The sequence below is a fragment of the Triticum dicoccoides genome, chromosome 6A (assembly GCF_002162155.2).
Source record: "Triticum dicoccoides isolate Atlit2015 ecotype Zavitan chromosome 6A, WEW_v2.0, whole genome shotgun sequence".
NCBI lineage: Eukaryota > Viridiplantae > Streptophyta > Magnoliopsida > Poales > Poaceae > Triticum > Triticum dicoccoides.
Window position 1 is genome coordinate 85,150,121 of NC_041390.1, and position 15,488 is coordinate 85,165,608.

General features: G+C 43.3%; 1 protein-coding gene across 1 annotated transcript; it reads right to left on the bottom strand.

Moving 5' to 3' along the window:
• Nucleotides 1-987: 987 nt before the first annotated feature.
• Nucleotides 988-13,242, bottom strand: LOC119315166 (cycloartenol synthase-like). The gene is made up of 18 exons (XM_037589833.1): nt 12,765-13,242; nt 11,408-11,593; nt 11,234-11,323; nt 10,967-11,161; nt 10,781-10,865; nt 10,528-10,694; nt 9,231-9,419; nt 8,319-8,432; nt 7,867-7,989; nt 7,567-7,689; nt 7,234-7,332; nt 5,603-5,659; nt 5,280-5,326; nt 5,044-5,187; nt 4,784-4,961; nt 4,341-4,421; nt 4,172-4,255; nt 988-1,416 (listed from the first exon to the last, which is right to left on the bottom strand). The coding sequence occupies exons 1-18, from the start codon at nt 12,963-12,965 to the stop codon at nt 1,297-1,299; spliced, it is 2,283 nt and encodes a 760-aa protein (XP_037445730.1). The 5' UTR covers nt 12,966-13,242; the 3' UTR covers nt 988-1,296.
• Between the last annotated feature and the right edge of the window lie 2,246 nt (nt 13,243-15,488).

The following is a 15,488-nucleotide window of genomic DNA, read 5'->3' on the forward strand; positions in this document are numbered from 1 at the left end:
TTCGGATTTATGAATATTTTATGGAATTCCAAACATTTTTTGAATTCATGAACAATTTTTAAAAGTAATAACTTTTTTGAAAATCCCGATCTTTTTTAAAATTTGAGATAAAAGTACAGGGGCGCGTGCGCACATGGGCTGGCCCAGATCGAGCACTGAGTAGGAGGTAGGGGAGCGCGCATTCGCTGAGTATCCAACGTGCAGGTCGCTGAATAGGGGCACCGGCAGGGACGCGTAGTATGTACTCCCGGGCTCAAATGCTATCTAATGAACAGTATAATCGGAAATTTATTGGGTACAAATTTTCAAAAATATTTTGTGTGCTTGCAAAAAATTATCATAAAATGGCATTTCAAGTTGTGGTAAAAAAAACAAAACCGATGCTCCAAAAATGATATATTCAAAAGCAATTTTGGAGTGCTGATTTTGTTTCTTTTGCCATGACTTCCACAAATGTTGTTTCAAGATGAAAATTTTCAAGCACGGAGAACATTTGTCAGAGTTTGCACCCAAAAAAGTTCAGAACTTTCTGGAAAAAAAATCATTTTTCAGATTTACTGTTCATCCCAAGCTCATATGATATGAATTTGGGAGTAGAAAGGGACTTTCGCACCCACAAGGTACTTAGCCTGCCCATGCTTCCTATTCCTTATTCCTACAGCAGCAGCCTGACAAATCCGTTGTGTCCATAGTTCGTTCTACTGTGGCGATCTCCAGACAGAGATCCCCTGTAAACATCCTTGTGAACATCTCACTCAGAACGTGACGTCTCATACAACCTACCAAACACATATTCTATCTGGCCAGTCCCACAACACAAAAGCAACCAAACACATACCTCAGTCTACCATTGCATTAGCCCAGCCAGGCCACACTCAGCCAGCATGCTAGATGCGATGCAGCCAAATGTGACCCAGGCATCAAAACACCCCTAAATGATTTAAGTACTCTGACGCACAGCGGACGCACATCATCAGTCCGAGGACATCAACCAAACACACGTAGCCTCGCCAGGCAATATTTTCAATCTTCTCGGGCTCAATCCAGGCAGTCCATTTCTCCAGGCACGGTGTTCAGGTATCCAACCAAACAGGTCCTACAAGCGAGATATATACACCTCTCCAACATGCGGTAGCGTATCCCCATATTCAGATGTACAATCCATTTTATTCGTCTACTCATCAAATGGTAAAAAAAAATCTATACGGCTACCAGATCTCCACCTGCACCTAGCTACATTATTACAGAAACACACTGTTCCACCACGTAACCCAGCCAAAGAGACGGAAGATGGTACTACTTCTTGCCCGCGCCCAGCACTCGGCACCGGTACTCGCCTAGCGCCCAAATGGGGAAGATGTTCCTGTACTGGGAGTAACTGATCATACAGTTCTTGTTGAAGACTCCCATGATCTCCTGTTAAATGCGGCAAAAAACAAATTTAGATGATATAAGTATATAAAACTTGAGCTTCCCTAGTACTGTATCAAATATCATGCAAAAAGACAAGCAATTCCTATCTATTCAACGACATGTTTTAGACTGTCCAAAAAGACATGCAAAAAGGTCACAAGTATTGTTGCAAGATTCTGGTGGGGATGTGATGAAAAGAAAAAGGAAATGCATTGGAAAAAGTGGCAGGACATAGGTATCCCAAAATGTGAGGGGGGAATTGGGCTTTAGGATGCGTTTGGTTGCAAGGCTATCCTCCCACGGACAGGGATAGCCCCTTTTTACAGTGGTTGCCACTCGTTTGGATCTGAGGCAAAGAGGGATAAAGGCAGCCAGATGCTTCGAATATTCCCGAAAAACGGGGCTGGGGACACCCGCGAAAAAGCGGTGGGTCGCGGCAACCACCCCCGCGCGCACTCGCGAAACGTTTTTTTTTTGCTATTGACTCGTCCTCACCCCCTCCCGAACACCCATTACCGGGCTCGTCTCTCTCACTCGTGCATGGTGGCAATGGCGGCGCAGCGGCGTCGCATCTAGCAGAGAGGCCGGCTGTTGCGGAGGGTGCACACGGGAGATGCAGGACGGGGTTTGCGACGGCGGCACGGTTGGATCTCGAGATGGCCGGCGGCTGGATCTCGACGAGCCAGGCGGCGGCGCGGCTAGATCTCGAGGAGCTGGGGCCTGAGGAGACGCGCGGCCGGTGATTGACGGTGGGCCGGCGGCTGCGGGCATGGGGCTGTCCGCTGGTGGATGCATGAGACGATGAATCAGTATTTCTATCTTCAGTTTGCCATCGTGTGTTTTGCGCTTTTGTAGTTTTGCTGCTACTGTATTTTCTGCTGCTGTATGCACCGAGGCGTGCTTGATGTATGGTGGCCGTGCGTTGGTGCTCAATCAAAAATGCAGATTATGGGCTAATCTCATCACGTCAAGCAAAAATATCATCACAACCCTTATTATTCATCCCTTGAACCAAACACTTCAATGGCTATCCTCAACCACCCAACCAAACAAAAACAAGGGCTATCCCTAACCAGCTGGTTGGGGATACCCACAACCACCCTAGTCTATCCCTCAAACCAAACACATCCTTAGAGATTTTGGTCTAGTTAATCAAGCCATGTTGGCTAAACAAGGGTGGAGGCTAGACTGACCCTGACTCGCTTTGTGCAAAGGTGCTCAAAGGCCGATATTATCATGATTCAGATTTCTTGGCAGCAACAAAAAAGAGGAACTCCTCTCATACTTGGAGGACCCTTGATCTTGAGAATCCCTGAAACTAGGGCTGATTAAACGTGTGGGGGATGGTGCTAGTGTTAACATATGGGAGGACCCTTGGATACCCTCTATGGCTATCGTCCAATTATTCAGTTACCAGGGGATACAGTCACTAAGGTGGAGGAGCTTATTGATCTTGAGAATAATAGTTTGGATCTTAATGTCTTGGAAGCAAACTTTGCAGCACCTTATGTTCAGGCTATTGCTAAAACACCAATAGGTAACTAGGGTGAAGATTGTTGGGCCTGGGTGTTGGTGAGGAATGCTAATTTTTCTGTTCGGTCGGTGTATAAAATTCTGAGCACAAGTATGACACATTCCTATGAACCGTCTTCTTCAGGCACGACAGGAAATGTCTTCTGGAACAAACTATGGAAACTGCCGGTACCACCAAGAGTCAGGAATTTTTGGTGGAGAGTTATAAGAGGATTTGTGCCATGTTAATCTGTTCTGCTCACCAGACACATAGAAAAAATCCCATTCTGCGACCTATGTTGCAAGGAGGAAACTATAACCCATGCTCTGTTCGAATGCACTTGGGCGAGACTCTTCTGGAAGGAGATGAAGACCATGATGCATATAAAAATCCCAGTGCTACATCGTGCCTGAAGAAAACTGGGATCAGACCAATTTGTATGCATTGTATTGTGTGGCTGCTGGGAGGTTTGGTCTGAAAGGAATGCTCGTACTCACGGCGAGAAGGGCCGATCAGTTCAAGCTTCTGTTCGGTGGGCACTTGGTAATGCCGTTGATTTACAACAGCAGGTGAAGTTACTTGCCCTGCGGTAACAGGGAGGAAGCTTGCTGGCTGTGGCATTTCTTGAGCAGGCAGGCTGTGGAAGCACAGGGATGGTGGTCCAAGATTCAGAGGGCAACCTAATTCGAGCGCAAGCCTTCTGGTATCGATTTGCATCAGGTGCTCAAACTATGGAGCTATACACTATCCAGGACCAGATTCAACTAGCCAAAGAATGGGCTACTCTAGGATATGTGTTGAAATTGATGCTAAAGAGATGGTTAAGATGTACAACTCTGGATTTTCAGAGAGAGCAGCGGATGCAGCTGTTTGCCATGAAATCAAAGAGCTTTTGGGAGGGTTTATGAGCTAAGGTCTGGTGTTTGTGCAAAGGGAAGCCAATGAAGCAGCCCACCGGTGTGCAAAGCAAGCCACAGAAGAGAGGAAATGTTTGTGGATTAATTATATGCCCTCTTTCTTAGTTGGTTGTATTCAGCTACCGTGTAATCCTCCTAACTGAGTAATAAAGCTCTTGATTTGCAAAAGAAAAGGCTTTCTCTGGTCAAATAGTAGTTACGTTTCGCTGCACTGGTTTGAACTGCCTTCACATGCACAGCTGTGTTTATTACTAAAATGTTTTCCTTTGGATCTAGAGAAAAATTGTTTGAGAAACCATGAGATGGTGGTAAAGCATTTATGACTTACTTGCTGAGGAAATTCCCCATCCTCTGATTGTAAGTTTACCAAAACCTTCGCTGCTCGATGCAGAGGCGTTGGATCTCTCTCAGCCTGTACCCAAACGAGATTTTAAGAACCGTCGTGAATGAAGACATCATATGGTACTACCACAATCCACAGGTAACTGTAAACACACCTGTCCTGCATCAATTAGAGTCAGCATGGCCCAGCCAGTGTTGACAGCATGAGTATGCTTCCCTTCAAGATTGGTGTAAACCTAATTGAATGGAAGTCAAAACATGATTATTGGTTAGTAAAAATTTCTTATGGTCCCCAGGAAGACGATGTGCATCTAAAGATCAAGATGCAAGAATACCATGCTTTACAGGGCATGCAGTTGTGAACGGTGAAAGCAGGAAAAAGAGCAAATGACTCTTTAGATGAAAAGGAGAGTTTTATATCAAGTTGACGTCCATTACTTTGACTCAGATGTAACAATATTAACATTAATTCTAATAGACTGGCATACAATATTTATCACAGCACACTGACGATGAAGATTGGAATATAGAGATGCAATCCGCTATTCCAGTAAACAAGATTGCAAGTATATTCAAAACTAGGTAGAAATGTATCTACCTGATCCTGAGATGACAGATAGCTTTCTCCCCAGCCACCGAAAGGAAGCTCTTTTGACAACAGAAAGTCACATGCCTTTCTGATTGCAGGACTGGTCTTATATGTTCGACCTGCAGCTACTAGGCCCTTCACGCCGAACCATGTGCCATAGGTGAAGCACACAGCCCAAGAGCCATACCTGTAGGAAAACAGATATAGAACAACGCAGTGTTATATGCATGTATTACTTGTATTCTTCTACATGGAGTCTGAAAATTTACCATGACCCATCACTTCTTTGGATGTTCTCAATGTAATTAGCAGCTTTGTTGATACAGTTATCTACATCTTTCCTGCGGTGCCCAGGATAGAGCTTTTTAAATGATGTCAGGGCCTGAATTGCGGCTGATGTACATTCCACATACCTGACACCAATTGAGTATTTACATTTTTTTCAGTTTGTCTCTCTATGGCAAGCGGCATAAAAATTGACAATTGAAATATTATTGCATCTTACGGGTAATCAATCACAATATCTCCGAAGGTCTCGGCAGGGTTGATAAGCTGAACAGTTTAACAAACAATCAGATGGAAGAATTTTCGTAAATCAATAAGAAAGATTATATGACTAATGATTGGTTGTAGTTTTCAAACGAAGGAAACATCGGTCCAGTAAACCTGTATTAATTCAGTATGAATTGTTTAATGGATGTACATGTCCTCTTTGACTTGATATTTAATGATTCAAATTAGGGAATTACTTCATGACGCACACAACTTAAGAGCAACCTCCTAGTTGTAATGGTAGCACAACAACAAACAAATGAGGCAGGTACATACCTCAAGCCAGGCATAAGACCTTTGGAGTTCATATGTTGCGAAGCCGCCATTTTCATTCTGTAAAGATTAAAACAAATTTGTTAAAATGGCACGTCTCAAAATAATGCTTTACATATAATGCAAAAAAATACATAGAAGAGAACTGCTGGGAACAAAACTTTGGAGACTTTGAAATACAGGTTTCTTCAACAGTTTTGTATATGTTATCCCTGGGGCAATAATCTGGTGGAGCAACCAGGGCAACCAAGATTTTCAAAGCAAAGTCCGATTTGCAACTACACAGTATCCATTAATCCACTGCTCCACTTTGGTTTTGAAGTGAATACAGCAAGGGAGAGCCCTGGTGTTCAGTAAATAACACCGCTTCACTAATACAGTGTTGCCTTATGATCTGTGCAATTTAGCAGAAGATAGAAATACTACTCGATATTAATCAACAGCTTAGCCGTACTTATCCTGAAGGCCGAAAGCACTTGCAGATAAAATACCTTGTGCGATATAACCAAACTGCAGCTTTGTAAAATATCAAAAGTTTACCATTTCACAGTAATGTACTGATAGAAAAAAAGCACTTGCAGATAGAATTATCCTATATGACAAAACCTATCTGATGCTTTATAGTATATACTAGCAACCATCCACATGCAATGCACATTTCTCGCCATATATAGTATTACAAAAATAGGGCGTACCCAGTGCTGAAAGCTCCCACAAAAGGTGGGAAGTGGGGAAGGGAATTTCTAGACAGCCTTACCCTTGCATAATAATTCTGCAGGGAATTTCTTTTTTTTTTTGATAGAAGCCTTGGCGCAGTGGTAAAGCTGCTGCCTTGTGACCATGAGGTCACGGGTCATGGTCACGGGTTCAAGTCCTGGAAACAGCCTCTTACAGAAATGTAGGGAAAGGCTGCGTACAATAGACCCAAAGTGGTCGGACCCTTCCCCAGACCCTGCGCAAGTGGGAGCTACATGCACTGGGGCTGCCCTTTTTTTATAGAAAGACTGTAAGGGAACCCCCTACAGTATAATTGGTGCAACAAACCCAAATTGCAAGTACCATGCCTTGAACCTGGGTGTGTGGGAAGGCATCAACCCCTCCCCACCACTAGGCTATGCCTTAGTCTGCTGCAGGGAATTTCTTGCCATATATATTGCATAGAATAAAATATATCCATATATGTAGAAACCCAAATTTATAATGTAAGTGTACAGTATTGAAATTACTTTTCACCATGTACATTACTCAAAGGAAGAAAGGCTAAGCACTAACCATACACTAAACGGTAAGCTACAAACGTACAACTAAAATAGACAATCCATTATTATTTATGAACTATCGATCAAATAGACCATTATTAGAGGAGAGAATAAGGGGTAAGGTTCCAAGTAAAATTCTCAACCCTTGGATCTGTGAGATGAAGATCATAAATATTAAGAATGGCTAAAGATTGTTTGGATCAAACTCTAACTCATACTTTTCATATTTGCATAGATATAGATATATAAAAAAGTAACAATTCACAACTCCTAGACTGAGTGGTCACATGACATGAGAGAGATATATCGACCCTCTTCTAGCAAACTGATACAATAGTTACAACTAACACAATCTAAAAGTTTGAATGCATTTACCATCCAAGACATCAAACAATTGACAGCATCATATAGTCTGTTAACTTCCACTGGTTCGCCCACAATTTCTGGAGAAATCTTTGATAGCAATAATGAGGCCTGAAGGTAAAAGAAAATTCAACAATTAAACTATTTAAAACAAATGGTTATGCATACGAGAACTTGGCAGTTGACACAACATACCAGCAGCTAAAAACCAAATCTTATACATATGAGAGTCAGAATGATTCTTATTCCGTATGTTGCAAGAATAAAAATTCCTAGATTTCAAACAGGACAAAGTTTTAACTTCGAAGGTAGCTCCTTGTTGGTAACACTGACGGCCTAACTCACCTTTAGTCCTTCTGCAGTGCAATCTGATATAGGCCAACCATGATCAGCTGTAGAAAAGGGCCATGCACCTTTAGATATGTGACGGTACCAGTAACTCAGATCTCCAGGGCAGTCATCAACAACCTTCCATATAATAGCAACAGGTAAGTACTAAGTACTGAAATGTAAGTATTAAGTACTGAAATGTACTTAAACGTTACTTTTTTGTACTATGTACTGAAATGTACTTAAACGTTTCTTTTTTGTTAAGTAATGCACTTCAAGTGTTGACTGGTAAACAAATAGCCATGTGACATGTACCTGAGAGTTCTTAATGTAATCATGTGCCAGCTTAAGAGTGGGAGCAAACTCTTCAATGAGGTCAGTGGCTGCAATAGCTTGAACTGCAAAAGCTGTATCCCAGAGCTGGCTGCCATTATAACCCTACAGTGGACAGAAATTGGATCGATTATGATCAAAGAGAAAGAAAAGCTAATGATGGACTGGTATAAGCAGGAATTCCGGTTACTAACCGAGTACAAAAAATCAACTTTCCAGTTCCATGTAAAGACAGTAAGACATAGACAAATACTCCCTCCGTCCGGAAATACTTGTCGAAGAAATGGATGTATGTAGACATATTTTAGTTCTAGATACAATAACTTTTATCTATTTCCGAGACAAGTAATTCCGGACGGAGGGAGTAGCTGTCTCTTATCGTAGCAGCTGCCTTGGTGAAAAGTAAATGAATGAAGTAAATAAAAACTCATTACCTGCATCTTCATGCCATCTTCAGCAACCCATAAGTAATCATATATTCTTGGAATGTGTAGCTTGAATGCTTCTGAGTTTGGATCTTCAATCCAGCAAGCAAGCATATTTAATACCTGCACATAAATTTATTCAATAATCAGTTGAACAGTATGAATTTTTTTAGAATATATTAAACTTATCTAGACATTATTAAGGTTTAAACTCCTGGTATGTAAGTTCACAAGCTTTGAACAAGAAATCATAGAATATGAGGATTCTTTCTCCACTAAATCAGCAAGATAGGGAGAAGTGAACAAAATGAACATATGTCCCAAACTAAAGAAATCGTCATATATATTAAGGCACTAAGAACAATTTCCGATTTAAAAATATTATGAATTGGAGCAGAAATGAAATAAACCCCTGTAAAGCTTCACAAACTATTCAAATAATGCTTGTTTGTAACTTTTGTGTGCTTTACAGAGGATTATGGTTTAGCATTACTGAACACTATGGTTTGCATTAGGGGACACTAGCTTGGTATTAGAGGATACTGTCCACAAGTCCTTCAGCCCTTGTGACATAGAAGTGTACATGTTTTAAAACCAAAGGGCAAACCCGCAATATATAATCGTGGCATATGGTATTACATGAAGTAACAATAGGTGAACTTGCTGCTGCAATTGTGGTCAATTACAAGGCTGTAGAGAGAAATATCTTTAGTTCTCACATGCGATTTGGGCACAGGAAATGCTACGGTACAGTGGCTGGACAATCAGGCCAGCAAAACCAGAAAGTTTAAAGAGGCATGCATGAAATAAAGCACTGCAGTTATTATGTTTCCATCTTACAAGACGAAAGGATCATCCTGATGCTTGAAGCAAGAAAAAGACAAAAGGCGGATCAGCAGGCAAGCATATTCTTCAAATTACCTTGTTCACAGGACCAATGCAAATGTATCGAGTGTTCTCATCTTCATAATGAACATGCTGCATGACATGGTTCAAAGATTTCTCTCTCAGTTTGTTCCCAGGCCAGTGCATCATAACAGGTTCGACAAATTTATGGAGAGTGGCCCATAAGATATCTTGTATGAGTGGATGTGGGTAGTACAGATCTTCCTACAATAAAGCACAAGAAAAAACCTTCAAAGAACAATCTTAATCATTAGATCCTAAATAGACATCATGCAGATAAAGAAAGATAAATAGGGCAGCTTAGGCTTCTATAAATTTCAAAGATTAACTATAAATCTATAATTACTTCCCTTCCGCTAAGACCAGTAATCTATAATCTATTCTTTGAAGGAAAAGGGAATACTCTCAATGGTGAAGATGTTATTGATTGTGAACCCATATAGGCTATTTGTAAAGAGGAATGGGAAAAAAATCACGGAAAACCGGACTATTATACAATACTTACTATCTTATGTAACACAGAGGGATTATTTCGCTACTATGTTTACACAAGCAATAACGGCAAAATGCACCAGAATTCTTGAAGAATATTCAAATACCACAAAGAGCCAGCTACATTAAGATAATTATGTTAATTGAGTCTGCAATTATGAAGCAAGCACGAAAGAGAGGGAACCATGCTCTTCATGCGGCTATGGTATCCCAATCTATTGTGTTTTCAGATGTTATCACCTATTGAATCATGAGTTATAACTAGCACAACAAAACGCTTTGACCACATTCACATGGAAGATGCACCGCAATCAGTCTTTCTCCTGCACCAGGTAGTGTACGATAGCAACTTACAAGCATGAAAATCTGGGAATACAAGGCAATCCCCATCAGGTAGTGTACGATAGCAACTTACAAGCATGAAAATCTGGGAATACAAGGCAATCCCCATCAAGTTTGTAGGCTGCTTATATCAAAGCCTCCGAACCAAGGACTAGTAAACTATTCAGTGGTACAACGAATATTTCTGAAACTGTATTTCACATTCATGGCCCACACTGGTATTGAAATCGAAATGGCTATGCCAACTCATTATGTTGGCAATGGGAGTTCTTAAAGACCTTGTACTTTGGCAATGAGGTTTCTTAAAGACTTTGTACCTTGGCTATGGGTCATCTTAAAGGCTCTTTCCTAGAGTGAGGACCACATTGGCACAAGTAGATCTACTTAGGATTTTTCCATTAACTCTGGCTCATCACGGCCCATAAGAAATTTAGCTCGCACACATCAACATCACTAAGAAAGATTGAGATAAGCAAACCTTAGCACAGAGATTGCGAGCACTGTCCCAATCAACCTCGCTGTAGGGGACTTTGAATAGTTCATTTCTTAGTTCCAATATAATTGGTGTAATTCGGCCGACAAACCTCTTTCCATAAACGTAGCACATGGGTAGATACACCATTCGGCAGTGACACCACATTCGACCTGCACGATAGCGTCAGGCATATCAGCAAGACATAACCAACATGGAAGATCAAAGCAATTAATGCTGACATAGTGCAAAAAAGAACCTGGGTGGACTGGCAGGCAATACGGCAACATCCATATTTCCGGTGGCAGTGGATTGTTACCAGACCAATCAAATACACCAAGTACCTTAAATAAATCAGGGAATTAGGAGGAATTCCTTAGGCCATAGTCAGATTGTGCAAAATGGAAGCAGCCTTCATACAGAGTAAAAAGTGTTAATTCCATACCGCGAGCCAAAACTTTCCCCATGATGTTATATAAGTTGCTCCCCCATGGTCTAAAATCCAGTTTCGACCTTTCTCCATAGCTCCATCTCCACTATCTGGTCCCTCACCAAGCAATCTCAAAGAAACATAGGTCAAGGCTGAGCCAAACATGGTGCTTGGACCCTCAATGTGTAATCCCCAACCTCCATCTTCATTCTACAGACAATTGCCAAAAAATTATTTACTTTATCCACTGTGAGATGGCACAGTTGGCAAATAGATCCTTGCCTGATGATTATAGAGATATCGACGGATCTCCTTTTGATGTTCTGGTGATAAAACAGTGTTCATTGCTCCAGTAACATGTAGCATTATAAGCTGAATAGAAGATAAAATGCAGTGAGTAAGTTTCCATATGACATAAACAAGTTTTAAATGAAAATGTCAAGCCAGGGGAAGTACCAATCCAGGCATAAGGAACATAGGACCCCCATAATCCCCAGGCCAGTATCCATCGTGTGCCTGGAGAGTAGAAAAGGTGCTGAGCGCCCTTTTCAAAGTGGTCGACACGGCTTCCTCTGTGACATCTTCATTCTCCCCCAGCTTGATAGCAGGAAGATCCAACTTAAGTGGATTTTCTTTTGCAAGCTGCAGTACATACAAGAGCACAAACACTTCAGAAGCTATGGAGAACGCTACTCCAAAGCGAAAAACCTAGTTTTAGTAGTACAAAGAATCCACAGGCAAGTTGAACTGAAGTGGTAGAACAAAAAGGAAAAGACTCAGGAAAATATCACTATTCCAGCATCAAGAATTGGTCTGCCCTGTTGCTAAATACTGTTAGAGCTCTATAAACTGTGCTTCTGGTCTTAACCCAGTCCCAAAAAGTATTAACCATCTCTGTGGTAAGGTAATTGGGCTAAAACCTTTTAACCTGAAGGTAAGGGAAATGACTCTAGTGGAGATAACAGTGATACCGTGTCCTTCCTTTAACGCACGCAACACAAGCATGTTATCAGTCAACATCGTAGACCTTCTGACCCCAAATGCTGTTATAAATGGCGATAGCTACCGTTCAGCTGTTGCACTGCATTGCTTAAATCGAGTCTGCTACAGGATAAACTCTCCTCGCTTGCTCTTTGGGGTTGCTTGATAAAAACACAGCTGTAATACGCCTCGAAATTCCATGGTTTATAACTTTATATTAACGGAAAGAAAGAACTGCAGGCGTCATGCGTCCCGTTCAGAGAACCAAGTGCCCACCGTCAGCCAGCACACTTGCCGATTGCGTGCACTGTATGCGCTTCTGGCGGGCATTAAAGGCTGAAGTGGGAGCAGTTGGCAACGGGAAAGGGGGGGCCGTGCCCGTGCCCATCCAGAGCGTGGCGCTTGCGTCTCAGATATTCATGGTAGTATATACGTATGCAAGATCGGATCTCAGCATACTCGCTGCGCATTAAAACTCTTTGCCAAGTGGTGTGGGAGAGACTTGACAGTCTGATGCTGCAATCTTCCTTTCCTTAGAAAGGTTGGAGCATTATACTATTATACTGTACTCTCGCTGCGCATTAAACTCGTTTTGAAGGGTGAGGCGGCTCGCTGCTGCCTTGATTGAGCAGTACGCGACGACTAGTCGCCGGAAATTTCGGGCGGCCTGACGGCCTCATCCAGGTGAAAAAATGTAGTTACGGTAGAAAAAAAAAGGTGTGGGGCTTCGCCGTCACGGAGCCACCCGGAATTCGAAACCGTGGCATGCAGGGCAGCGGCGACCGAGGGGGAGGGGGAGGGGCGGGAGGGGGCATTCGGTTCGTCGGGTCACCTGGATGCGCATGGGGAGGTCGGCGCTGTGCTTGAGCTGGTGGCGGCGGGCGGCGAACTCCCGGCGCGCGGCGTCGACGGCGGCGAGGGCGTCGGGGTCGTCGGCGGCGGCGTCGAACTCCCAGACCTGGCGGCCGACGTGCGCGTTCTTGGTGCGCAGCCACGGGTCGGCCCCGCCCTCCGCGATCTTCAGCCGCCACATCCCTCCGGCCCCTGGCGAGCCTCCCCGGCGACGAACCGAACAGTACCGCACAACCGCCGCCGGCACTGGCAGCGGGAGGAGCAGAGGACGAGGGCGGAGCGGGGCAAATGGGCAATGGCGAGATCTGCCGGCCCGATCCGGCGAGGAATTAGATAATGGGGCTTCGGATCGCGCGGCGCGGGGCGGGAGTGGGGTTTGGACGGGAGCGGCGTGGCGTGGGACGTCTCTCGCCCCCTCTACTCTATCTCTCTCTCTCTCGGCAGTGGCTTTTTGGCTCGGCGCCTGCAGCCTCCTCTGACCCGCTCGGCGGGGGGGTTGGGGTTTTGTGGGCAGGTGGCGGAGCGTGATACGTGTCAGCGTCCTGGATAGTACCGTGATGCCGTCCGATCTGTTCCCCGTCGACGACGTCCAGCTCATCGTCCAACCAGCACCACTAGTCCATCTCTCTCCTTTTTTTCTATGCGGGAACGCATCACTGCCCATCCTTGCGCATCCCTCTATCCCCTCTGCTTACTTTTTTTTTTCCGGGTGAATAATTAGTTTATTCCACTAAAATAGTGTTACAGTCTGCTAATACAAAACTAGACACGTTGTCTGGAACACGATGCAACCAACAGGCGGTGCAACCTCCAGAACGACCAATATTAGCAAGACAGTGAGCAACACTATTTTGATGCCGATCTAATTTCTGTGGAATAAACTCACGCTGTTCCAGGAGCCTCTTCATTTCCAAGATTAGATGTCCATGAGCAGATTTGTTCAATGAGTCATCCGTTAAAGCCGCCACCAGAACAGAGCAGTCAGATTGAATGATGATTGGTAGCTCTGATCTTTGAAGGCTAAAAGAGATACCTTCCAGCATTGCACTCACCTCGGCTTCAAGAGCATTCTTGCAATAGAATAGGAATATGTAAGCGGAGAAAATTACATTGCCGATCGAGTCCCGCAGAACCATATCCGTTCCGGCCCGTCCTGTGTCCTCAAAGTAGGAGCCATCAGTTGAAAGGGCCACCCATCCTGTAGGGGGTTTCGGCCAAGGTAAACTAACCTTTCCCACACGGGTAGGACTAATAGGGAGATCCACCACCGGCATCTTCCCCTTCAGAATGTCCTCAATGCCAAAATTATGTGCTTGGTTATATGATGTCAAGTAACTGCATAAGAAGGTCTGTGTAATCTGTAGAGGGGGGCAAGAACTCAGGCAAGAACCCCTTCTTTGACTGATCTATTTTGAACTCCTTCAAAAACATGTCAAGGTGTGCGTTCTTTGAAAGTATCATCAGGCGTCTTGATCTATCTCTATAGATCTTGATGCCCAATTTGTAAGCAGCTTTATCCAGGTCTTCCTTTGAAAAACACTCTTCAAACAACCGTTTATGCTTTCCAGAAATTCTACATTATTTCGGATCTACAATATGTCATCCACATATACTTATCAGAAATGTTGTAGTGCTCCCACTCACTTTCTTGTAAATACAAGTTTCTAGCAAACATTGTATAAACCTAAAAGCTTTGACCACTCCATCAAAACATATATTCCGATTCCGAGATGCCTGCTCTAGCCCATAGAAGGATTGCTGGAGCTAGCATACCTTTTAGCATTCTTAGGATCGTCAAAACCTTTTATTGTATCACATACAACTTTTCTTACGAAAACTGGTAAGAAAACTTGTTTTGACATCCATCTGTAAGATTTCATAATCGAAAAATACAGCTAATGCTAACATGATTCCGACAGACTTAAGCATCGCTACGGGTGAGAAATTCTCATCGTAGTCAACTCCTTGAACTTGTGAAAAGTTTCTTTCCCACAAGTCGAGCTTCATAGATGGTAACATTACTGCCCACGTCCGTCCTCTTCTTAAATATCCATTTATCTCAATGGCTTGCCGATCAACGGGCAAGTCCACCAAAGTCCATACTTTGTTCTGATATATGGATCCTATCTCGGATTTCATGGCTTCTAACCATTTGTCGGAATATGGGCCCACCATCGCTTCTCCATAGCTCGTAGGTTCATTGTTGTCTAACAACATGATATCTAAGACAGGATTACCGTACCACTTAGGAGTAGTACATATCCTTGTCGACCTACGAGGTTCGATAGCAACTTGATCCGAAGCTTCATGATCACTATCATTAACTTCCTATTCAACAGACGTAGGCGCCACAGAAAACATCTTTCTGTGTTGCATCACTCTCTGGTTGAAGTAAAGGTTCGACAACCTCATCAAGTTCTATCTTCCTCCCACTCAATTCTTTCGAGAGAAACTCCTTCTCGAGAAAGGACCCGTTCTTAGCGACAAAAAATTTGCTCTCGGATCTAAGATAGAAGGTATACCCAACTGTCACCCTTGGGTATCCTATGAAGATGTGTTTGTCCGCTTTGGGTTCGAGCTTCTCCGGCTGAAGCCCCAAGCATCGCATCCCCAAACGTTAAGAAACGACAACTTTGGTTTCTTGCCAAACCAATGTTCTTATGACGTCATCTCAACGGACTTAGATGGTGTCCTATCTAAAGTG